The following is a 27,039-nucleotide window of genomic DNA, read 5'->3' as shown; positions in this document are numbered from 1 at the left end:
AAAAGAACAAAATATATGTAAAATTGAATTATTTTATTCATATGTGTCTGACAAAAAGGCTTTACTGAAACATATCGCGAATTGGCAACTGGCTCTCCTGGTGCATTTTGAGACTGTTGAATGCATTGAAAGGAATAAATATTAACATTAAAGAACGAAACAAGGACTAGATTGATATTTTTATCATTTTCGACCAAAACTATGACTGTCTGTAAAATGCCGAATAACCAACTGCCTACCAGTAGGCAGTTGGTTATTCGCACGCGAATTGGCAACTGGCTCTCCTGAGTGTTTCCAAGACTGACCTATACGTTGAAAGTGTCGGATATTGGTACGAAAGAACAAAATATATGTAAAATTGAATTATTTTATGCATATGTGTCTGAAAAATCGGCTTTTCTGAAACATATCGCGAATTGGCAACTGGCTCTCCTGGTGTATTTTGAGACTGTTGAATGCATTTAAAAGAATAAATACTAACATAAAACAACAACAAAACATGGGTTAGAATGAATTTTTTATCATGTTCTACCAAAACAATGACTGACAGTAAAATGTTGAATAACCAACTGCCTACCAGTAGGCAGTTTGTTATTCGCACGCGAATTGGCAACTGGCTCTCCTGAGTGTTTCCAAGACTGACCTATACCTTGAAAGTATCAGATATTGATACGAAAGAACACAATATATGTAAAATTGAATTATTTTATTCATATGTGTCTGACAAAAAGGCTTTTCTGAAACATATCGCGAATTGGCAACTGGCTCTCCTGGTGCATTTTGAGACTGTTGAGTGTTGAATGAATTTAAAAGAATAAATACTAACATAAAACAACAACAAAACAAGGGTTAGAATGAATTTTTTATCATGTTCAACCAAAACAATGACTGTCAGTAAAATGTCGAATAACCAACTGCCTACCAGTAGGCAGTTGGTTATTCGCACGCGAATTGGCAACTGGCTCTCCTGAGTGTTTCCAAGACTGACCTATACGTTGAAAGTGTCGGATATTGATACGAAAGAACAAAATATATGTAAAATTGAATTATTTTATTCATATGTGTCTGAAAAATCGGCTTGTCTGAAACATATCGCGAATTGGCAACTGGCTCTCCTGTTGCATTTTGAGACTGTTGAATGCACTGAAAGGAATAAATATTAACACTAAAGAACGAAACAAGGACTAGATTGACTTTTTTATCATGTTCTACCAAACCTATGACAGTCAGCAAAATGTCGAATAACCAACTGCCTACCAGTAGGCAGTTGGTTATTCGCACGCGAATTGGCAACTGGCTCTCTTGAGTGTTTCCAAGACCGACCTATATGTTGTAAGTGTCGGATATTGATACGAAAGAACAAAATATATGTAAAATTGAATTATTTTCTTCATATGTGTCTGAAAAAAAGGCTTTTCTGAAACATATCGCGAATTGACAACTGGCTCTCCTGGTGCATTTTGAGACTGTTGAATGCATTGAAAGGAATAAATATTAACATTAAAGAACGAAACAAGGGCTAGGTTGATATTTTTTATCATTTTCGACCAAAACTATGACTGTCTGTAAAATGCCGAATAACCAACTGCCTACCAGTAGGCAGTTGGTTATTCGCACGCGAATTGGCAACTGGACTCTCCTGAGTGTTTCCAAGACTGACCTATACGTTGAAAGTGTCGGATATTGGTACGAAAGAACAAAATATATGTAAAATTGAATTATTTTATGCATATGTGTCTGAAAAATCGGCTTTTCTGAAACATATCGCGAATTGGCAACTGGCTCTCCTGGTGTATTTTAGGACTGTTGAATGCATTTAAAAGAATAAATACTAACATAAAACAACAACAAAACAGAAGTTAGAATGAATTTTTTATCATGTTCTACCAAAACAATGACTGACAGTAAAATGTTGAATAACCAACTGCCTACCAGTAGGCAGTTGGTTATTCGCACGCGAATTGGCATCTGGCTCTCCTGAGTGTTTCCAAGACTAATCTATACGTTGTTAGTGTCGGATATTGATATGAAAGAACAAAATATATGTAAAATTGAAATATTTTATGCATATGTGTCTGAAAAATCGGCTTTTCTGAAACATATCGCGAATTGGCAACTGGCTCTCCTGATGCATTTTGAGACTGTTGAATGCATTGAAAGGAATAAATATTAACATTAAAGAACGAAACAAGGTCTAGATTGATATTTTTATCATTTTCGACCAAAACTATGACTGTCTGTAAAATGTCGAATAACCAACTGCCTACCAGTAGGCAGTTGGTTATTCGCACGCGAATTGGCAACTGGCTCTCCTGAGTGCTTCCAAGACGGAACTATACGTTGAAAGTGTCGGATATTGATATGAAAGGACAAAATATATGTAAAATTGATTTATTTTAGTCATATGTGCCTGAAAAATTGGCTTTTCTGAAACATATTGCGAATTGGCAACTGGCTCTCCTGGTGCATTTTGAGACTGTTGAATGCATTTTAAAGAATAAATACTAACATAAAACAATAACAAAACAAGGGTTAGAATAAATTTTTTATCATGTTCTATCAAAACACTGACTGTATGTAAAATGCCGAATAACCAACTGCCTACCAGTAGGCAGTTGGTTATTCGCACGCGAATTGGCAACTGGCTCTCCTTAGTGTTTCCAAGACTGATCTTTATGTTGAAAGCGTCAGATATTGATATTAAAAACCATATAAAATGTCATATTGAATGATTTTATCCATTTGTGACTGAAAAAAAAAGCTTTTCTGAAACATATCGCGAATTGGCAACTGGCTCTCAAGGTACTTTTTGAGACTGCTGAATGCATTTTAAGAAATGAAGATTAATTTTAAAGAACAAAACATGTATTAGAATGATTGTTTTATTATCATTATGTTTTAAAAGGTAATCAGACTTGCTTATACATTTTGAATAACCAACTGGCAACTAGTAAGTAGTTGGTTATTCGAATGTTCAACTACCAACTACCAACTGCCTACCAACTTTACTGTCATGTCAAACATTGGCTTTACAGACTAGTTGCCCTAAGACCACTAATTTCATTGCTAATTTAAACATTTTTAGTTCATTTTTTCTCTAAGTAAAGAGAACCTCCATATAAAGAAAACCGTTCGACTCTCCCCAAAGGACATCTTCCTAGACGGGGTCGAATGTACTTTCAATTGCCTTTGGAACACGCAGATTATTTTAAGAATGGAGACCACTTGGCTCTACAGACTTGGATCCTTAACACCACTAGTTTCATTGCCAATTTTAATAGTTTCAGTTCATTAAATCTTCTAAATACAGAGCACCTGCATACAAAGAAAACCTTTTTTTGTTCTCCCTAAGATTCCTTTAAGAAATTTGTTAGTATCATAAGTCACTCACGTTCCCTGATTTACTAGATATTGATATTGAAATCACTTTAAAACCTTAATATCGGAAGTACTTGAAGTAAACTCATTTCATTGAATATACCCATTTGTCTTCCACGCATTGTAGATCATTACTCTCAGGCAAACTGTTAAGATATAATTTCTTTAATCGTCATCCGTTCTTAAGTACTTCTCCAGTTTTCAATGAAACTCACCAAATGCTAAAATTCGTTTAATGTAGTGCTATTAGATTTGTTTTAATTAATTGTTTTAATTGACTATAACGGCCCAAGGGGCTTTCAGAATATATATCCAAATCTATAAGATTTTTTCCTTTCAGTGTTTTACAAACGTCTAAGCAGCTGATATACTTTTTACTTCGTTCGTGTTTTAATGTCATTAATTGTGAAGAAAAATAAATCGATAAAATTTTCATTAGATTTATTGCACAAATGTAAAAGTACATAAAATACAATGTAAATTACAAAATATACACATTGATATATTGCACATTTATGTTTTGTCCTAAACATAGTGTATAGGGTCTATCAATAGCACATTGGAAGTAAATTTTCTAATTTGATATTCGTTTGTTTCACACATCTTGCTTTTACCAGCGTTAACAAAGAACACAAAATTCATTCAAATTTGATATTTTGCGTTTCTACAAAGACTTCAAAATTAGACCTTAATCGTTTGGCTCAACTTTCGAGTTTTTCATGCGCTGAGATAACAAGATAATGAATAAAAATGCGATTCGAAATACCTGACTCTTAATACTGTCGTTATTATACTATGACAAAGACTTTCTAGTTATTTTCACATGTTTTCTTACACGCATTAAGAGAAAGGAAATTATTTTCATTGCCACCACATCCAGAATATGTGAAGGGTACACATCTACTTAGTCGATTATCGTAGAAATATCGGGTACGAAGTTTATCACAGTCTCCATATACGTTCTGAAAGAAGCAGAGAGTCGGCTTCGGGGGTCGTGTTGGTGGTGCGGGTGTTGAAGGATCTTCAAGTTTACACGTCTGCTAACAACTTCGGCGCGTTGTGAATCTATTCCCATTACCACCACATCCAAGATATGTAAACTTTCTACAACAGTCACAATGTTTGTCGTAATAAAATTGTACAGTAGAGTTGTTATTACAGTCAGTCCCGATCTCTGGTCGTTTCTTACATTTAAGCCTCAATGTCGCACCCTCACACACACTCTGGCATTGCGCTATGGACAGAAACCTGTTTGCGTTACCTCCTGAACCTTTGTATTTAAATGACTGGCATTTCTCTGTTTCCACATTGTAGAAATATCGTGTTATTCTTTTAGATCCTCGGCCAACAGCTTTTTGATTCGAGCATATACATCTGCTTTAACATTTGTCTAATGTAAAGAAGTTGTTAAGGTTTCCCCCGCATCCTGTATAATTAAACTCCCGGCAAAATCCAGTCGTTTGGTCGTAATAGTATCTTTTAATGTTTCTATTGCAGTCGCCTTTGTCCTTGTTTAAAAAAACATTCTGAAATGAAGTAGTTAGACATGTGAGATATGTATTTACATCTGAGCATTCCAAAGAGTCCTTATGTTGGCTTTTTGCGTACGTTAGCGAAAAATGTTAATGCAGGGAATATTCGATTTGATTAAAAAATGTAAACAAAATGACATTTTTGCTACATTATTTCAACAATTTATTTGTAGATTTTCATACGTTCTGCTGCAAATTAAAACGAATTACAAATATTTATTCTTTATATACTTTTCTCTTCCAATCAGAGATTTGTATTAATAATCACATGACCGTCCAATACGCTGTCATTTTCTATGCAATATGTTTTGTTCTTGACGATGCAACAACTCGTATTTGAATTTCTATGCAAACTTAACGACACAAGCTGTGGACCGATAAAAGTATGTGCATGAATAGCAGTCAATAAATGCGATGGACATGTACGTCTAAAGATTTTCCTTTAATAATTGAGAAAAATAAGCGTAGAATAAGAAGATTAATGGACATTTACTAACACAACATGGGATATATTTGGACTCGTACCCATCGACTTTACCAGTATTTTTTTATTATTATTATTACTCGTCCAAATATATCACCTAATTACATACTCGTTTCTATTCTCCGTTAAGTTTCAATGTACCGGAAACGTCAATATTTTTCCATACACTGACGCCTGAATTTCATGTCGGGTGCGTGACGTCATTTAATGTGTGTTGCTGCATGAATTCTTTTATTTAGTTCAGTATTGTAAATTTTACTCAGGCTATTAAATAATTTCAAATAAAATAAAAAGGTTATTATATTTGCGTCGGGAAATATGCACTCGTTCTTAAGCTCCTAAAGTCGCACAATATTTCCGCTGCAGTACACGTACATATTTCCCGATACAATGTTAATAACCTATAATTATTGCTAAGGACAATGTTAAACAACGGCAAAAAGTCCGTGCTTACCTGGTCCAGCTGTTGGTTTTCTGTCGCCAGATAATCTTGCTGCAGTGACTTTCTTTCCTTTCATGTTGTTGCTTTCACACACCACAATACTAATACAACACATCAGGGCGATAAAATAATACACCGAAATCATCTTTGTACTGCAATTATAAAACCAAAACATGAAAGGACGATGACAGCTATAATTAAATAAACTTTAATTTTCTGTTATGAAAAATATAATGTTAATAATTATGTAAGTAAAGGAAAATAATTAAAAAATAAAAGTATGAAATATTATATTTGTTCCATACAATAAGCATTTTAAAATATTTGTACCGGCGGTACCCAGCCGACTACACGCATCTCAAAGAAAAAAGTAAATGTTTTAACATAATATTTCTTATTACATTTACTTTGAGCAAATATACCACGCTGCAATATATGTTTTACAAAATTCTTTAACATTACTGATGTATACTGGGAACAAATCTATATTTAATTCAACATTCATTTATTTAAAAGTGTTCAGACCTTCAAAATGTACTGTCAGTATTGACAGAAATTAGCACAATATAAAGTGTTAACGGCTTAAATGTATACATTCAAATAAAGTATTATATTTACCTTTTTATAATATCTTTCTTTCTTAACGTTCTTCTCAGTAGCTTAGCTTGTATCTCTATACAGTTTGGTCGATCTTAAGGTTTTTAAATACATCACAATCGATTTTTCCGTATACGTAAACGCCAAAAGTACGTTTATCGTTAACGTCACATTCATTGACCATTGTTCAGATTAACCAATGACGGTCTGTACATCTCGTTAATACTATATGGTGAATGGTCAGAAGTCACGCAATGTCTTAACGAGGTTGACGAGGTAATTATGATTTTATGAACACATAAATTAACGTCAGGCAGGTTGATGTTTAGTAACTAATCTGACTTCAACAAATACAAGAGGGGATGATAATACATTTCCATTTGTAGTCAAACAAAATCCCTTCCTCACTGAATGTTTATAGTTTGTAGCAGAATATATTATGAAATAAACTTTTATCTGCTTTCCCTGTACAAAATGGACAAAGTGATACAAAAGTGTCTTTATACAAGTTTCTCAAAGCAATAAAAGTGGTTTCTTTCTCATGAAGAAGCAAACAATTTACTCACTTAAAGCAATTTAGGAACAGAGAGGCGGCTAAAGAAGTGACATTAAATGTTAAAACCATTAACGTTCCCTTGTAACGAAGTTACTAAAAACACTAGTTGCATATACTGTTGTGACTTATTTATGCCAACTAAACAAAATTACATATTAAATATTAAAAGCAATTTCCATATGCAATTCTAATGTTGCATACCTTCAAAATCGAAATTTCCGCCTGACATCAGAAACTGCAAAATCATAAGAAGTAACGTTCTACACATATAATAAATTATCAAATCAAAGAATCTTGAAATTGAATTGTTAAAAAATGTCTTAAGCAATGGCAACAACGGGAATTAACCCTACTTGGTAATGTAATAGTTATCAAATCGTTTGCTCTGCTTAAACTGATATACTATATTTCTGTCTTACCAACCCAAGACAAAATATCTTTAGAAAAAAGGTATGTTTGGCTTCATATGGGATGAAAAGCCGAATAAAATTAGAAGAGGTACTTGGAAAAACGATGGCATAAAAATAATTTACCTGAATAAATTTATATGCTCTATACAAAAGCCTGACATGAGAAACTGCAAATTCATAAGGAATAACGTTCTACACAAATACTAAATAATCATATCAAAGAATCTTGAACCACAAATTAAATTGTTCAAAAGTGTCTTAAGCAATAGCAACAACTGAATTAACCCTACTTGGTAATGTAACAGTTGTTATCAAATCGTTTGCTCTGCTAAAATTGATAAACTATATTTCTGTCTCACCAACCCTAGACAAAATATCTTTTAGAAAAGCGTATGTTTGATTTTATATGGGATTAAAAGCCGGATAAAATATGAAGAATGGGGATTTCCTTACCTTAAGCATGTTAAACATTATTAAGTATGATTTTAGAATTAATCAGATGTATTCATTTTAATGATTTTACAATAGTTTTAATTATATAATATTTCAAGAGGAGATTATTTTAAGATTATGACTGTTATGAAACGAATATCGCAGGAAATAAAACACAAACTTAAATTAAATAGAAACGTTACACCCAACAAAGACATTTTGAAAAGGTCTTTGAATGTAGGGAAAACAAATAAATACATATCAATTTGAAATGGAAAATGATAAAAATCTACGAAAACAAGGCAGAAAATCAATTGAAAGACATTGTACCAAATGCAAATTTACGATGGAAAGAAATATATAGAAAGAGCCTGACATCATTTATAGATAGTAAATATGGAAAATTTTAATATAAATATCTGTACATAGTAATAAAAGTATGCTAAAACAAGGAAATATTATTTCTGTTCAATGAATGTCGAAGCTATCGAACATCTATTTTGGAAAACCTATGCGCACAACGCTCCTGGAGAGAGCCTAAAACATGCTTTAATAAACGAAACTGCCATTTAGAAGAACTTAAATCACAAAATTATACAAGCAAAAAGACGCGAATAAACTTTAAACTTCTAGTAGCGAAATACTATATTTGTAGTTGTGAAGTAAGAAAATGTATGCTGCCGGGTTTCAATATGATTGTAACATGTCATTGGAGTAGACTAGAAATTGAACCGTCTTGCACAACAGCACAATCGTGAGTACATTATTAAAATGGCAACGTTACTATCTCTCTAAAGATAAATGATGACATAAAAACGTTAGAAACTTTTAGAATTTCAAATAAATCCAGCGTGTAATGTAACGATCTCTTTAATCGTGGGCAAATATCTCAAAAACAAGCACACGGACCTATACATTTCATTTCACCATCATATAGACAATATGTTTATTTACGATTATGAGAATAAAATCAGTAAAAGAATCCTTTATATTGAAGAATTATAATTATTAGCGAAAACATTATCAAAGTTGTCATTTTCCCACAAACGCCCATGAAATCTTGTTCGAGGTGTAAATTTTTCAAATCAGTCTAGCAAAAATTAATCACACGGCCACATCTTTTTTATTTGATAAACTTTATAAGAGTATTCTGAAGGTTTAAAAAGTTAGGGTTTAATCGAAGTCTACATTAATTTAGAATTTTTCCTGAATGGTCTCTATATGAAAGCATATGATATTCACCGTTTGATTCTCCTTCGAAAAATTATTAGAAATCTCGTAAAACCCATGTATTTTCTTGAGACAACTGCTTTCTGTCCACTGTTTCAAGCATTTATTCCATAGTATTTCAGATACGATCAGAAGTGATTAAATTTCCGACCAGAAAATAATTAAACACGTTTATAGACGGACATGTCTTTGCATTTATTCCTCTTCTCTTAAAGCTTACGAAATTGCTTTTGATGATAAAAGACAAAGTGTTTATGTATAAATTATCGTTCTGAAATATCAACTTTATATGATATAGTGTTACTTTATTTCCATAAATAGAACAAATTCAAACAGATGCAATCGATAACATGGGCTTCGGAACATTTGATCTGTCACAAAATATTCAAACATTACAGTTAATTAATAAAAAAAAACAGTAAAAGTGTCTTTTAAAGATGTAGGATCAATACAATTTTTTCTACCATTAAGAATTTTTTCATACTCTGTCAGCTTAAAGAACATTAGTTTCTTAGATAAATAAGGTCAGGTAAAAGCATATGTTACCACACTCGTTTTTTATTTTATAGGGCATTACCTTCGCCCACTATTTAAGCATTAAAATTTTCTGAAATTAAGTATAGATAAAAAAATGAGGGAACTTTTCAAAACATATAATAGCCCACTTTATATTATAAGGATTTTAGGTATAATTACAGGTTACTATGAATACATAAAGGTTATTATAATAGCATCTCGATCTGCGCGCCGAGTGTGATCCGACTTGCAAAATCCAAGAGCCGAATACAAAATCCCAGATCTAGATACTGTTATAATGACATTTTTATTATATACATTAGAATGGAAATTAGTGAAGTTTTTATTTGCGCAATTTATAGAACTGTGTCAGGGAATGCATAATAATGAAAGTAGTCGAGCAATATACAATACAAAAGGTACAATACGGAAAACAAAAAGTACAATACGGAATTTGTTCTGCCTGTTCATATTTACTTGTGAAATAAAAGCAGATTTGTTTACAGAACTTATATAGGTAAATAATAAAAGGTGATATCACTAATATATAAACATATTAAATGCAACGAGCAAATCTCTTCCATGTTTACATGTTAGTATAATTAAACCAACCATCCTTTTCAATTAAAATCTTTCAATTTAAATCTAAAAAAATCTCCTGTTAAGATTTTCAAAATATTTTGCTATTTTATTGACGCAAAAAAAATGCTTTTAAATGGAAAGAAAAAATGTTGGAGTCACCGTGCATCTAAGAAATATATTTAGAAAAAAAAACCTTAAATTTAAAAACTAAATAATTTTGATCTTTTCAGTTCTTACTTTAATTTATACTTCTAAAAAATATAGTGCTATGTTGAAAACATTTATTTTAGTAATGGCTTATCATTATATACATATCAGTAAGAAAAATTTCAGAACAAAACCTGATCTATTTTGATAGATATTTAAAATTACCGAAACCTACCCCATTAGACAATTTACATCAGTTTTAGGCAAATACCAGCAACAAATAAGGGAAGTAGAACAAGTGGAAACTGTTTGGTTATCAGATCAATTCCTTATACCAGTAATGAAATAATATGATCATATGCATTAGAATGGGTAATGATTTGGCAGACATTTTCGCTGTGCTCAAGACAGTATGCAAATTGATATTCAATAATATTTTGGCTGTTTGGCGAATATTAGCGAAAGTAAACCATGGTGAATATTATCTTTTCTACTGTATATCGTAGAATATCTTTGTCAAAATGCATATCAGCTATATTTCTTTTAAATTGTATGTGCTAATGTAAAATACTTAATAAAATGCGTTTGCCATTTTACTTTTTTAGCTAGATAATATAAAACTCGGCTCAATGTTTGCTTATTTTTACGATGAATGCAATTATTCTGACAAGGATATCACATTTATCTAATAGCAAACTACCTGTGCGCAATATACTGGAAAATATATATATATATAAACGAAGTGCTAAGACTAAGCTTGATATATATATATCACCAGTACTTTAATAGTGAGATACTCCTACTTGACGGCTCGTAGATATCATTATTAATGATAGAGAGGACTGGACGTAAACTAAACATAAAAATCGTTTGTTCTCCTTTTATGACTGTTATACAGATAGCATGGGAAAGATTGTATTTTATATTAATATACTCTCTCCTCAACAGAGAGTGGAGCAAGTCAATCAGAATTGAGAGATATGTCCACCTTCCATGTAAATAATTATTAAATGTAATTAGATATTTCACACCTATGATTGATATTGATTGAGGTACTTTTTATAGTTCTTGATTTGCTATTTATTTGATTTGGACTTGTATATTAATATACAATATATCTATAATATGTATCACTAGTAGCGCTTCTAATCTGCCACGTCCTTAAGGATCATATTTTTTATCTTATTGTAATTCATAGACTTGAATGGCAAAAATGCTGCACCTGAAATAAGAATTGTGTTTTTATTGTAACGGAATTCAGCAAAATTAAAACAGAAATTGTTGAGACGATCCGGAAAATTTTGCTGGAACTAGTTCTATAAATATACTAGTGTGTGTAGGAATGTCATACAAAACGAATGTTAACAAGGCAAAGGACAGATACTTGTGTGATTTATGTACACAGCCAAACGTCTGTTAAAGACCACCTGTTAAAGGCCACTTGGCTCTACCGAGTTTCATTGCCAATTTTAACATTTTCATTTCATGTAATCTTCTAAATAAAGAGCACCTGCATATAAAGAAAACATTTTGGCTCTTCCAGGTTTGAGTGTACTTTCAATTGCCTTCGCCACACGCAACCGCGTCGGATTCTATTTTTTTTTTTTTTTTTTTTTTTTTTTTTTTTGAGAATTCTGTTCGTTCGTATCATTAACCACTCGCGTTTTCTGATTTACTTAGTGTCAAAATTAACATAACTTTATATCCTACTTCCTATCGGAAGTACTTGAAGTAAACGCATGACATCTCATACACTCATCTTTCTTCCGAATATTAAAGGTTATAAACCACAGGTGAGCTGTTAGGATGCTATGTCTTATTCGTCATCCGTCCTTAAGTTCTAGCTCCATGTTAAACAAATGCGACATATAATTTAATGAAGAGCTGTTAGATTTTTTTTTGAATTATGGCCGTAACGTCCTAAGGGGCTTTCAAAATGTATATCCTTCTAGTGAAATACAAAACTATCAGATGTTTTCCGTTCAGTATTTTACAAACGTCTAAAAGCTGTTACTTTTCACTTCGTTCGTGTGTTAATACCATTAAAGTGTGAAGAAAAATAAGTTGATAAAATGTTCATCAGATTTATTTAACAGATGTAAAATACTTCATTTCGTTACAAACTATTGTAAAATACAATAAAAGACAAAAACATATATTGCACATTTATGTTTCATACTAAACATAGTGTATATTGTGTATAAATAGCACATTGGAAGTAAATTGTATAATTTAATGATCGTTTGTTTCACATATTTTTCTTTAACCAGCATTGACAAAGAGCATAAATAATAAAATCTGAAAAAAAATAAGATAAAGGTCGTTCAAAATTGAAATTTAACCTCTCCCCCTATTTTTTTTTTTTTTTTTTTTTTTTTTTTATTTATTTTTTTTCTATAAAAACTGCGAAATAAGCACTAAATTGTTTGGCACAAATTTTGAGATTTTATGCTCAGAGATAACAGAAAAACGGAGGAACAACAATAAGCGATTCGAAATGTCTGACGCTTAACACTGTCGGTACTATACTATGACATGAATTTTAGTTATTTTCACATGTTTTCTTACACGCTCTCAGAGAAAGGAAGTTATTTTCATTGCCACCACACCCAGAATATGTGAAGGGTACACATCTACTTAGTCGATTATCATAGAAATATCGAGTACGAAGTTTATCACAGTCTCCATATACGTTCTGAAAGAAGCACAGAGTCGGCTTCGGGGGTCGTGTTGGCGGTGCTGGTGTTGAAGGATCTTCAAGTTTACATGTCTGCTGACAACTTTGGCGCGTTGTAAATCTGTTCCCCTTACCACTACATCCAAGATATGTAAACTTTCTACAACAGTCACAATGTTTGTCGTAATAAAATTGTACAGTAGAGTTGTTATTACAGTCAGTCCCGATCTCTGGTCGTTCCTTACATTTAAGCCTCAATGTCGCATCCTCACACACACTCTGGCATTGCGCTATGGACAGAAACCTGTTAGCGTTACCTCCTGAACCTTTGTATTTAAACGACTGGCATTTCTCTGTTTCCGCATTGTAGAAGTATCGTGTTATTCTTTTAGATCCTCGGCCAACCGCTTTTTGATTCGAACAAACACATCTGCTGTAACATTTGTCTAATGTAAAGAAGTTGTTGAGGTTTCCCCCACATCCTGTATAATTAAACTCCCGGCAAAATCCAGTTGTTTGGTCGTAATAGTATCTCTTAATGTTTCTATTGCAGTCGCCTATGTCCTTGTTTAAAGAGCATTCTGAAATGAAGTAGTTAGACATGTGACATATGTACGTACATATAAGCACTTCATATAGCCCTAATTGTGTTTTCGAACATTCGCGAAATATGTAAATGCTGTGATATTCAATTAGATTAAAAATGTAAAAGTGTTTCTAAATGACATTTTTGCTGGACGATGCAATAAAACCTTGATTTGAATCTCCATGCTAACTAAACGACACAAGCTGTTGAATAGCAATCAACAAAAGCTTGACTCGATATAAAGGATGGACGTGTCGGCCTAAAGATTTTCTTTAATAATTGAGAAAAATAAGCATACATTTTGTATAGTGGACGCAACTTGACCCCGATGGTTGACCTTTGCATTATAATACATAATGAGGCACAACCTATTGTTGAAAAGGAGTGCACGTAAAACACGAGCTGCACGAGAAAAAGGAAATATAAATTTGTGTAAATATAAATTAGTGTATTGGAAGGTTTTAACCAATCAAATGTAAATAAATATACTTTGATACTGCACTGTATACAAACTTATTCTATATAAATATACACGGCTAACCTAAGCACCCTTGATTTCTATAATGAAATAATCGATATGAATAATCAGCCTAAGGTCAACCATCGCGATCAAGTTGCGACTACTTTATAGAATAAGATTATTGGACATTATTACATTAAAGGATATATTTGAACTCGCGCCCATTGACTTGTCCAGTCTTTTTTTTCGATTATTACTCGTCCAAATTGTTACGAACAATGTAAGATAACCGAACAATATAACGGCAAAACGTCCGTTATTCAGGATTATCCTACCTGGTCCAGCTGTTTGTTTTCTCTCACCAGATAATCTGGCTGCAGTTACTTTCTTTCCTTTCACGCTGTTGCTTCCACACACCACAATATTTACACAACACATCAGGGTGATAAAATAGTACACCGACACCATCTTTGTACTGCAATCGTAAACCAAACCATGAAAGGATGTTGACAGCTGTGTTATAATATTTAATGAAATAAACTTAAATGTTCAGAAATAAGAAACATATTTTAGATATGTTAGTAAAAGAAAATCATTAAAAGCTTAAAGTTTAAAATGTTATGTCTGTTCCATACAATGAGCATTTAAAGGCTCATTATAATAAAATTTCTAATTACATTTGCATTGAACAAAAATACTATTTTACAAATTTCTTTAAAACTACTGATGTGTATTTTGGGATTTGATCTACTTTTGATTCAACATTCATTTATCTAAATGTGTTCCAAACTTCAAAATGTATTGACCGTATATACTTGAAAGAAAATTAGCTCATTAATATATCAATATAAAGTTTTACGGTAAAAGTGTATACATTCAAATTAAGTATTACATTTACCTTTTTCTAATATATTTCACTCATAAAGTTCTTCTCAGTATCTTGGTTTATATCTCTATACAGTTTAGTAGTTCTTAAAGCTTCTTAAATAGATCTACATAGATTATTTCCTTGTACGTAAACGGAATAGGTACGTTTACGTTAACGTCAAGGTCATTGACCATTGTCCAGATTAACCAATGATGGTCTAGACATTTCGTTAATGCGATATAGTGAATGGTCAAAAATCACTCTATGTGTTAAAAAGGCTAAGGATGTAATAATGGTTTTATGAATACGTAAATTAACGTCAGACAGGTTTATGTGTCGTGATTTATCTGACTACATCTGTCCTACTCTTGACCGTTTAGTAACCTTTTCATGATGAAAAACGTGCACTTTCTGATATGAAACATAAGGCTGTTATTATTGTTTTCTTTTTCTTTTTCTGTTTCTTTTTTTTTTATTTTGCACGGATATTGCTTTTGAAGAAAATATATTTTATTTGATAAAAATATTTTAAAAAGGCCAATGCGGGCAGTGTAATATACACATGTAATAACTAATCTTATCAAATTTATTCAAATTTCTATGAAACAAATGATATATGTAATTGCTATATTCTTTATGGAGTTTTGAAACACATAATCTCATATTTAGGGCTTTATTGTTTATTCTGACATGAATTTAATCATTATTATAAAGGTGTTTTTTCTATTGAATTTCTTTATAGCGCGAGCGAATATGCTACTGCCTATTTTTGATTAAACCTAAACATAAAACACAAATCAATATATACATCTATCTCAAAACAAAAATACAGTAAGCATTAGAACAAAATTTACAGTTCATTTGCAACATGATTGTAAACACTTGCCATTACATGAACGAGAAACACCTGCAGTCATTACATGAATGAGAATACATTGTCAACATTGCACATTTAAATCTAACACTAGAACCAACCAACCTGCCTATTCACAGAGCAAAAAATTATAATCGGTCACCTTTTATTTTATAATATATTTCAAAAGATATTCAAGATATCAACGGAGATATCAGCATTGAACTTTGAAACACACCAACAAAAAAATAAAATGAATAACTTCTTCTGAAAATTTGATTACATAATTCTTGATATTTACAGAATCATACAAAAATACTGATTAAACATAATGTTTAAAAGGCTGCTGTTTGAACCAGGTGTTCAGTGAACTGAGGTTTTGTATCAAAAGACCCATATATAAACTATGCTTTAAGGATTTAATTTTAAGGAACTGAATTAGTATTAGTTTTCAATGAAAGCCTGTTTTCAGATCCTTCACACTAGTTTCTAGTAAAATGTGATAATGTAGATGATGTATCAATAAAATACTGTTTAAACTAAATAACTTTAAGAGCAAGAATTTTAAGATGGATAAGATACACAGTTTCAACAGATTATAAAAGCAATGCAATCGGTAACATCGATGGATACTCTCCAAAGCAATTATCCAAAAAGGTGGGGTGGGGGCAATTCAGAAAATAGGGTTATATACGGTTATGGTCGTTAGTTGCTTCACTTCTTCTCAAAGTCCTTAATAAATGTCAAGTGTAAGTCAATTCTTTCAATTGTTTTTTCAAGTTATTTTCCAGACAATTTTTATACATAAGGGAGATAACAAAAAGATGGTAATCTAGAAATTTTCTTCATATGTAATGCACTCCATTTAAAATTTGTTAAGGAGAGATGCTCTAGACAAAGTTTGCAACACAAAATGAGGTCAGCTAAACTTATGGTTCTTAGTTACTGCACTTTCTCTCACTGATCTCTATAAATGTGTGAAGCATTGAGTCTTTTCAAGTAATACATTGTAAAAGTTTTCGTACATAAAGGGAGATTATTAAAAAAGGGAAAAGCTACAGTTATTGTTCTTTAACACTGCACTCCCTCCCACTGATTTCTATCAATATTTAAAGTATTAAGTTAATCCCCCATACAGTTTTCAAGTTGTGCTCTGGAGAAGCTTTTATTTCACATAAGGGAAGATCATTCAAAAATGGGGTCAGCTAGAGTTATGGTTCTTTGATACTGCAATTTCTCTTACTGACCTATATCAATATGTAAAGTATCATGTAAATCCCTTTCATAGTTCCGGACAAACTTTTAACAAAAAGGTAGATAATTCTAAAATGGAACCACCCAGAATTATGGTTCTGTATCACTGCACTCTCTCTCTCTCTCTCAATAAACTTTATCATTATGTGAAGTTACAACTTAATAATTTCATTTCAAAGTCACGACAGGTTTTCTTACTCGTCGTTTCACCTTTGATATAGCTTCAAGATAATATATTGTTCAACTAATCTAAAATCGATCATTTTAACATCTAAATAAATATATTTTTAATGCACATGTTTTTTATTTAACCCCACAATATTATTTCTTAAATAAATTGCGTTTTGGGACGACAGAAAAACTTTTCAGACTGCGTTAATCATACTTAGTGTCGGACGACAAACGATCATTTATTATATTTTCTTTAAAATAAAGTGGATCATTAATCTGCTACAGAAACTAATATATTAGACTCCATTTGTGTTGTTGTCTACGTTAAATACTACAAGAACTTAGTTCCTGGCACGTAATTCCACCTTTAACTGGTAGAAGAGGAATGCCCAAGCGTCCATCTGAGCATTAATTTACACATTGGCAAGCAACTAGACATTAATCTGCTAGATGGCTTCTCTCAATCCTCAATCTCGATCCAGCAGTTGCCATAAAAGGAATCGAACTGTAGAACTTAGGAAATATGATAACTGTAAACAATGAGATTCGAGGTGTTAGATTTTATATATTAAGATATATTTTGGTGATGATAAAGTTCTTTACTTTTAACAATGAAATTTCTGCATATATATGACCGATATATGAAATATATAGGACTACTTGTAGCAATGATAACTGTTTCAGGAGTATTTAATTATGCGCATATAAAAAAATGTAAACAAAACGAAAATAAATCTCTAGTGAAAATTTCTTATTTTAACAGTAGATCAAGACAATAATTCATGTTAATGATGAACCGCCAGTATAAAGCTAAAGGGAGGGATTATTTTATATCCAATAATAATGCAACATACATGTAAAAAGACACTCAATTTTGAAACTGCAAGCAAACTTTAATCGTTTATTGCTCAGAGGTCAGCGAAATTTGCACTGAAAAGTGGAATCTTGCAATCGTAATTTGTTTGGTTATTACAACATGGTATGTTTATAGTTAATCAACACCAGCCATAAAATAAACTATAACCACAAACTAAGGTCGCTGACTTCAAATCACTTGCCTCTCACCGATGTGGGTTCGAGCCGCACTCGGGACGTTGAGTTCTTCATATGAGGAAGTCTTCCAGCTAATTTATGGAAGATCGGTGGTTCTACCCAAGTGCTCGCCTGTGATGAAATAATGCACGGAGGGGCACCTGGGGTCCTTCTCCAACGTCGCCATTTTACCTATAGTTGTGTCAATGCGACGTTCAACCCAACAAAAAACAAACAAACAAACTCAGATGCTGTATTAGCTATGTTACACTCTTAATGAAAATCATCAGGTTTCACGATGTCAGAACTGTCTTGAAAGTTTCAAGTAGGCAAGTCACGTTTCTTAGTCAATAGAAATATTCGTAAAGAAAAATGCCGACGACAGAGAGTGTCGACAACCAAAAAATGCTAACGACGAAGAATGTCGACACAGTAGAATACCGACGTAGACGATACCGAAGACAGAGAATGACAACGAAGAATAATGCAGACGTCGAAGTATGCCGATTAAGGGTAGAATGCTGACGACGCAGATACCGGTGAAGGTTGCCGACGAAGAAGAACGTCGACAACGAACAGTTATTACGAACAATGATTTATGTACCAATCCGCGAACAAAAAGAGTTTTTGTTGGGAAAGCAAGGTACCAGTGCACGTTCATGAATGTAGATAAGACGATATTACGACCATGAAATATTACAGCGAAAAAAATCAAACTCCCTCAAAATATAAACCATATTTTGCTTCGTCGTTCGTGCTTTGGACCAATGAGATACTGTTTATTTATAGGTCATTTAAAAATACAACTCAATTTGGAAGATACAATTGTACAAATGTTTTAATGTGCAAAACTACGTGCAATCTGTCTAATACCCGGCAGTTTGTTTATACATGATTATAAAATAGATCCATTTACATACTCAGTTTTATATGAAATCCATCCTACCTTGTAATTATGTAATATTAAACATTTAAAGCAGAGAATTGGAAACAAATTGTTGAAAACAAAAGTATTTAAAGTTTCCTCTTGTTACGCTCTTATGGGCTCTCCGTTACAGAGTGGTTTATGCCGCTGACTTTAAATTACGTGCCCCTCACCGATGTGGGTTTGAGCTTCACTCGGGGTGTTGAAGTCGTCATGTGAGGAAGTCATCCAGCTGGCTTACAGAAGGCCAGTGGTTCTACCAAGGTGCCCGCCCGTGATGAAATAATGGGGTCTTCCTCAAAAGAAAAGAATGATATAACATGAATAATCTCTATATTGCCCCTATTCACGGAGCAAATGTCATGAATCTTTCTTATATACTTTTGGAATATCATAGAATTCCTTTTTTTTTTTTACCAACGGTGAACTTGATTCAAATCTAATATTACAAGAAATTTAGCAAGCATAATCACCCACTGCCAAAGTGTAGAAAATGTTTTAATGAAAGTCTTTTTTTTAAGTTAGACAGGAATGGGCAGATACAAAAACAAACTATGTATAAAAGTAAAAAAAAAAAGAAAAAAAGAAACAAGTAACAAGATATAATACAACCAGAGCAACTGACTAGTCATATAAAATTAATGAAAATATAAATTCAACAAGGAAATCTATTTGAAAGTCACTGATGCTTTGATAAGTTATGGTCCCATGGCTTTTGATATTTCGATCAAACCACGTTTTAAAGAAGTATTAATTTGTCACTGACAAATTCAGCCAAATGTCCCTTTATTGCATACCTAAGATGACAGTGAATATCTGTAAACAATAAGTATATGACACATAAGCAAAAAAAAGTCAAAGGTTAGAATCAAGATGAGTTTATCAAATATTTAGAAATGTTCTGACCAGTTGTACATGTGGTCACAATTGGGAAACTCTATGCTTCAAAGTTAAGGTAACCATAACAATTATATAAATATACAACTGTAAAATGAATCTGCAAAAATGTGCGCATTCTGACATTACATCACTGCCATCAACCAAAGAGATAGAAAAATAAATTTGAATCAACGAAGAAAATAAGACAAAAGATTAGAAATAACTTAATATATATATGCTTATTGATTCCTATGTGTAATGTTCCGTATTTTTATTTTTTAATATTCTCTTCGAAGTTTACTGAAAGGTTATTGTAAAATGCATGAACGCTCCCTTGTTCGCAATTCACGCGTTGCAGTATGGTATATCTGCGGTGTGTTCTATTTATAGAAAATTAGATAGGTAAGTAGGTCATGCTAAGGTCAGAAATAGAAAACTTGACTTACAGAGTAACCTCCCTTATCAATAAATCGGAACAACATTTTGACAAAATTGTAAATAAAAAAATATTTTCTGCTCTACAAATAAGAAGAGGAAAGACAGATAACATTGTTTTATATCACATAATAAGTTGCATTACATACATTTCTTATGTTTTCTTTTGCCATGTTTTTTGTTTATTCACTAAAATCTATCGTGCAATATCGAGAATCCTTTTACAAACTGTTCACTGTGTTCAGTTTATAATTCGAAACTATTCATTACCGTCTTTACAGGGTCCAAAATAAAGGTATGAAGGTATTAAATGCCTCCACTACTATTTTCTATATATTAAATTAACAACTTATAACATATTTTTATAAAGATTTCTAGCCTTTCACTTCCTGCGAGACTACCCTTGTCTTGAAGGTCTGTCTTTAGGCAAATCAAAATATAAAATATACCCAAAAAATATGGGATTAACCATAATGCATTGAAACCATGGTCACGTGACTGACACACGTGATGAAAACGCTAATATTGCGTAGGTAGACATCAGGAAATACCTACTTTCACTTTCATTTTACAAGGCAGTTTCAAATCAACTTTTGAGGCATATAACGTAGCTTAAAATCATCTGCGGACATTCCTTTTTACAATCGACCATCAATAAAGCTTATATCTGGCATGAAAAGGCCTTTACTAGGCGGGAAATTTGCACCATATATTGATATGGACTACATTCGAGTGGACCACGGAGGCATATCCGGCTAATTGCCCCTTCATGCCTATAAGAAATACCAAAGTTTTCAAAATCGTTCTGTTGCAGTCAGTTATTGTACGTAAGTCAATTGTCAACAATTTTGCCAACTTTCAGTTTGAAAGAATGGCTACTGTCGGAATTATGCCCCATTCAGACAGACAGTCCACACCTGCAAAAAACGTGTCAGGGGCATAGATAATGCCAATTTTTCATTAAATATAGTATCATACGGCCTTACTTTCTTATTTCTATAATTCGTTTGCAAGAAACAGGTAGAAGTACACGAAAAATAATCGATTTCTGTCATTCTTACCTAAACTGGTGTCGCTGATGCAAAATTGAGATGTGGGGAGTCACCTTAAAAATCAGAATTTTGCCTACTTTCCGAAAAAAAATCTTAAATTTGCCCAAAATATGCAAATGATATGCCATGTTTGTCTTAAAATGGTGCTTATTGCTCAATTCTGATCAGAAAGTACCAGTTTTACATCGGTTGAAGCAATTTTCACGAAGTGCAAATTTTTCATATAAGAAATACCGAAGTTTTCAAAATCGTTCTGTTGCAGTCAGTTATTGTACGTAAGTCAATTGTCAACAATTTTGCCAACTTTCAGTTTGAAAGAATGGCTACTGTCGGAATTATGCCCCATTCAGACAGACAGTCCACACCTGCAAAAAACTTTTCAGGGGCATAGATAATGCCAATTTGTCATTAAATATAGTATCATACGGCCTTGCTTTTCTTATTTCTATAATTCGTTTGCAAGAAACAGCTAGAAGTACACGAAAAATAATCGATTTCTGTCATTTTTACCTAAAATGGTGTCGCTGATGCAAAACTGAGATGTGGGGAGTCACCTTAAAAATCAGAATTTTGCCTACTTTCCGAAAAAAATATTAAATTTGCCCAAAATATGCAAATGATAAGCCATATTTGTCTTAAAATGGTGCTTATTGCTCAATTCTGATCAGAAATTACCAGTTTTACATCGGTTGAAGCAATTTTCACGAAGTGCGAATTTTTCATTTTAAAAGTGTATCCCATATACTCGACACCGCCTCCTGGCGGCGTCAAATGAACGTATTCTGCTACATTATGTGAATAACTTTTGATACCCTGAATAGTACCAATTTAGACGCTTATAGAATAAAGAATGAAATCTGCACGTATTCGTACCGGCATAAACACAAAATCGCACCTCTCAAATTACAAAGATATACAGCCAAACCTGTATTACTGTAATAAGCAGTCCACGAAAGGAACGAACCCATGCGACTGCATAGGGCTGCCTAATTCAGGTGGCAATGAGGACAACGTATATTGAGGGTTAGTTTGACAACCGTCACTGCTTAATGCAAGGGACAGCCTTAATAAAGTTACAACCAATATTCAGAGATCAAATGAGGTAACTGTACACCGTTGCACAACGTCAGTACAATATTCAAAAATTATTCTTAGCAGAATAAAAAGAAAACAACAACAAACTAGCTTAATGGGAAATCTGTCGCGACTTTATTTCCATCAAAAACCAAAGCAGTTGTTTTCACTATCCCATGAAATAATAATCAAAGCACTGAGAGGACTGATGTGGGCAGCGGTTGACAGCTTCTGGTAATGGGCATGAACAGTTAGCTTAAGTTTGGTGATTCTAGTTAAACTACAGTAAAACTGCCTTACCTACCTCCTAAATTTAGCGACTTCCTGTCATATGTGACTATAATTTGGACCGCCCGATGTTTTAAGCTATGTAAACTGACTGTATTTAGCGACTCCCTGTCTGACGCGACTAGCGATTACGTTTTTATCGGCCCCCATCACACAAAATCCTGAATTAAACGACTTTGAGACGGTCCCTCAAGAAGGGAAATTACTCTTCACACATTCTTTTGTTTGTTGCTATGACAGCAATCGTATTTTCTCGCGAGACTTTGTCACCTGTGAAAAAAAATGGCTGACACAAAGAAAAAACGAGTTGTCTTGACATTAGAAGAGAAAATAAACGCGATTAAACTTATGGATCGGGGGACACCGGCATACAAAATTGCTCAGGATTTAGCTGTTGGCAAAACACAAATACAAAACTTAAGAAAACGTAAACAGGAGTTGTTGGATGACTACGAAAACTATGTTCTCCTCCAGTCAAAGCGACGACGATACTAGACAGGAAATGAAGAAATTCATGAATTAACTTTATCGTGGTTCAAGGGCGCTGTTTCGCGACGAATAAATGTTACTGGTCCACTGATACAGACTCAAGCTCTTGATTTTGCCAAAAGTCTAGGAAATACCGATTTCAAAGCATCAAATGGATGGCTTGGGAGTTTTATGAAACGTAACAATATTGCTTACGGAACCATGAGTGGTGATCGTGGTGACGTTAAAGAGGACTGTGTGAATGACTGGAAAAGAAAGTTACCCACACTTTGTGAGGGTTATCATGAAAAGGGCATAATGAACATGGACAAAACTGGGCTTTTTTACAGAGATACTATGCGTAACACATTTTACTTTAAAGGGGATGATTGTGCTGGAGGCAAACGTTCGAAGGAGAGAATAACTGTTGCATTGTGCGCACGTTTGACGGGAGAGAAAATGAAACCAATTGTAATTGGCAAATCAAGAGAACCGAGATGTTTCAAAAAAATCAAAACAAACTCACTACCAGTCAATTACTACAACAACAAAAAGACATGGATGACCAGCAAAATTTATGAAGATTTCCTTCAGAAACTTAATAAAAAAAATGATCTCTCAAGGGAGGAACATTTTACTTTTGTTGACAATGCACCCTCACACCCACAAAATTGAGTAACATCAAAGTGCAGTTTTTGCCTCCGAACACAACATCCCACACTCAACCAATGGATCAAGGGATTATACAGACCTTAAAGCTGAAGTTCCGAAAACGTCAGGTAAATAACATGCTTTATAAAAAAAAATATTGTGTACTTTTTGTAGTTTCTTTTATTTATTTTCTGACACTAAAATTATTTCAGAACAGTCTCCCGTAATAAAATCAAAAATCAAAAAAAAAAATTCTGACCTACCTACCCTAATTTTTTACGCATGTTACCGGAAACAAAGAATTTATTTAAGCCTAAAGACAAAAATTTATAAAAAATGTAGTGAGACATTTCTATTAAAATAAATTCACATGAAAACTATTGACACTTTTATTTATTTTACAGCTCCTGCATGAGGTCAAGGAAATAAACAGGCAACCAGCAATCAGTGGTTCTGAACTTTTGAAACAGTTGAACATTTTGATTGCAATCTACTGGATTAATAACTCTTGGTCGGAAGTGGAAGAAAGCACAATACGGAAATGTTTTGTAAAGTCAGGCTTCGGAAAGGTCAGTGATGCTGATATTTCTGACAAGGAAAGCAGTGATCAATCTGTGAACAGCGACACTGTGAACCGTGATGATGATGACTCAGATGATGACGATATCCCTCTAGCCGCAATGAAAATGTCTTATGGACTGTTTGGTTGTTCATTTCAAAATTAAGTCGACATTGATGCATCTTTAAAAACATGTGAAACAGATTCAGTTGACTGGAGTATGCCTGCAAATGAACTTTTGAAAAGGATTCACAATGATGATAATGATAGTGATAGTGATGATGATGACATTAACACTGATGACTCATCAACTGTTACTGATGCACCATCCCTAACAGAGGCAACTGAAATGGTCATGAAATTTAAGTCATTTGCTACTCATGAGGGTCATTCTGACATAATGACTCTGCTGTCACAGCTTGATGATAAATTAACAGTTCTTGTAACAAACAACACAAAACAGACAAAAACTAGAAAATGCTTTTGTGAAAAAGCGCATGTCTCCCCCAATGCAAAGTCCTATAGGCAAGAAGTCAATAGGGGTCAGGAGCGAAAGTCAAAGAGACACTGATGGTTGGCTGCAATAGGGATCATCTACTTGGCATGTCCAGTCATCCCGCTAAATTTCAACACTCGTGGCCTAGTGGTTCTCAAGTCACTGTTCAGGCTCCTGTGACCCTGACCTTTGATCAAGTGACCTCAAAATAAATAGGGGTCATGTACTCTGCATGTCCAATCATCCTATTAAGTTTCAACATTGTAGGTCAAGTGGTTCTCAAGTTATTTCCAAAAAAATGATTTTACATGAACAGGCCACTGTGACCTTGACCTTTAATAGACTGACCCCAAAATCAATAGGGGTCATCTACTCTGCATGTTCAATCATCCTATGAAGTTTCAACATTCTGGGTCAAGTGGTTCTCAAGTTATTGATCGGAACTGGTTATCAATGTTCAGGTCCCTGTGACCTTGACCTTTAACGAAGTGACCTCAAAAACAATAAGGGTCATTTACTCTGCATGAACAATCATCCTATGAAGTTTCAACATTCTGGGTCGAGAGGTTCTCAAGTTATTGATTGGAAATGGTTTTCCATGTTCAGGCCTCTGTGGCCTTGACCTTTAACAGAGTGACCCTAAAATCGTTAGGGTTCATCTACTCTGCATGACCAATCATCCTATCAAGTTTCATCATTCTGGGTCAAGAGGTTCTCAAGTTACTGACCGGAAATGGTTTTCAATGTGCGGGCCCCTGTGACCTTGACCTTTCACAGAGTGACCCCAAAATCGTTAGGGGTCATCTACTCTTTATGACCTATCATCCTATTATGTTTCGACATTCTGGGTCAAGTGGTTCTCAAGTTACTGACCGGAAATGGTTTTCAATGTTCAGGCCCCTGTGACCTTGACCTTTAATGGAGTGACCCCAAAATCGATAGGGGTCATCTACTTTGCATGTACAATCATCCTATGAAGTTTCAACATTCTGGGTCAAGTGGTTCTCTAGTTATTGATCAGAAATGGTTTTCAATGTTCAGGCCCCTGTGACCTTGACCTTTGACGGAGTGATCCCATAATGAATAAGGGTCATCTACTCTTTATGACCAATCATCCTATCAAGTTTCAACATTCTGGGTCAGGTGGTTCTCTAGTTATTGATTGGAAATGGTTTTCAATGTTCAGGCCCCTCTGACCTTGACCTTTGACGGAGTGACCCCAAAATCAATACGAGTCATCTACTCTTCATGATCAATCATCCTATAAAGTTTCAATATTCTGGGTCAAGTGGTTCTCTAGTTATTGATCAGAAATGGTTTTCAATGTTCAGGCCCCTGTGACCTTGACCTTTGACGGAGTGACCCCAAAATCAATAGGGGTCATCTACTCTTCATGACCAATCATCCTATGAAGTTTCAACATTCTGTGTCAAGTGGTTCTCTAGTTATTGATCGGAAATGGTTTTCAATGTTCAGGCCCCTGTGACCTTGACCTTTGACGGAGTAACCCCAAAATCAATAGGGGTCATCTTCTCTTCATGACCAATCATTCTATGAAGTTTCAACATTCTGGGTCAAGTGGTTCTCTAGTTATTGATCGGAAATGGTTTTCAATGTTCAGGCCCCTGTAACCTTGACCTTTGACGGAGTGACCCCAAAATCAATAGGGGTCATCTTCTCTTCATGACCAATCATCCTATGAAGTTTCAACATTCTGGGTCAAGTGGTTCTCTAGTTATTGATCGGAAATGGTTTTCAATGTTCAGGCCCCTGTGACCTTGACCTTTGACGGAGTAACCCAAAAAACAATAGGGGTCGTCTACTCCAGCAGCCCTACAACCCTATGAAGTTTGAAGGTTCTAGGTCAAATGGTTCTCCAGTTATTGCTCGGAAATGAAGTGTGACGTACGTACGGACAGACGGACAGGGCAAAAACAATATGTCTCCTGGGGGAGACATAATTACTGATTTCCTTAATGGCAAACTGCGGTCAAAGTAAAATCAA

General features: G+C 33.7%; 2 protein-coding genes across 2 annotated transcripts; one reads left to right on the top strand and one right to left on the bottom strand.

Annotated features, from left to right (window-relative positions):
- Window positions 1–11,451: 11,451 nt before the first annotated feature.
- Window positions 11,452–14,497, bottom strand: LOC123566375 (carboxypeptidase inhibitor SmCI-like). Its single transcript, XM_053549106.1, has 3 exons — window positions 14,365–14,497; window positions 12,875–13,564; window positions 11,452–11,528 (listed from the first exon to the last, which is right to left on the bottom strand). Exons 1-3 carry the CDS (start codon window positions 14,495–14,497, stop codon window positions 11,452–11,454), a joined length of 900 nt encoding a protein of 299 aa, XP_053405081.1.
- Window positions 14,498–23,550: 9,053 nt separating this feature from the next.
- Window positions 23,551–24,704, top strand: LOC128558824 (uncharacterized). The gene is made up of 2 exons (XM_053549052.1): window positions 23,551–23,799; window positions 24,384–24,704. Exons 1-2 carry the CDS (start codon window positions 23,551–23,553, stop codon window positions 24,702–24,704), a joined length of 570 nt encoding a protein of 189 aa, XP_053405027.1.
- The last annotated feature ends 2,335 nt before the right edge of the window (window positions 24,705–27,039 follow it).

This window comes from Mercenaria mercenaria, chromosome 1 (genome assembly GCF_021730395.1).
Source record: "Mercenaria mercenaria strain notata chromosome 1, MADL_Memer_1, whole genome shotgun sequence".
NCBI classification, from domain to species: domain Eukaryota; kingdom Metazoa; phylum Mollusca; class Bivalvia; order Venerida; family Veneridae; genus Mercenaria; species Mercenaria mercenaria.
This window is presented reverse-complemented; position numbering and strand designations above follow the sequence as displayed.

Coding starts and splice junctions, on each gene's coding strand:
- LOC123566375 (XM_053549106.1), bottom strand. CDS start 14,497: ATGGTGTCGGTGTACTATTTTATCACCCTGATGTGTTGTGTAAATATT. Junction 13,565..14,364: donor AAAACAAACAGCTGGACCAG/GTAGGATAATCC, acceptor ACTTCATTTCAG/AATGCTCTTTAAACAAGGAC. Junction 11,529..12,874: donor CTTCCTTTCTCTGAGAGCGT/GTAAGAAAACAT, acceptor TTCTTATTTCAG/GTGCAGCATTTTTGCCATTC.
- LOC128558824 (XM_053549052.1), top strand. CDS start 23,551: ATGAGTGGTGATCGTGGTGACGTTAAAGAGGACTGTGTGAATGACTGG. Junction 23,800..24,383: donor GAGAGAAAATGAAACCAATT/GTAATTGGCAAA, acceptor TTTATTTTACAG/CTCCTGCATGAGGTCAAGGA.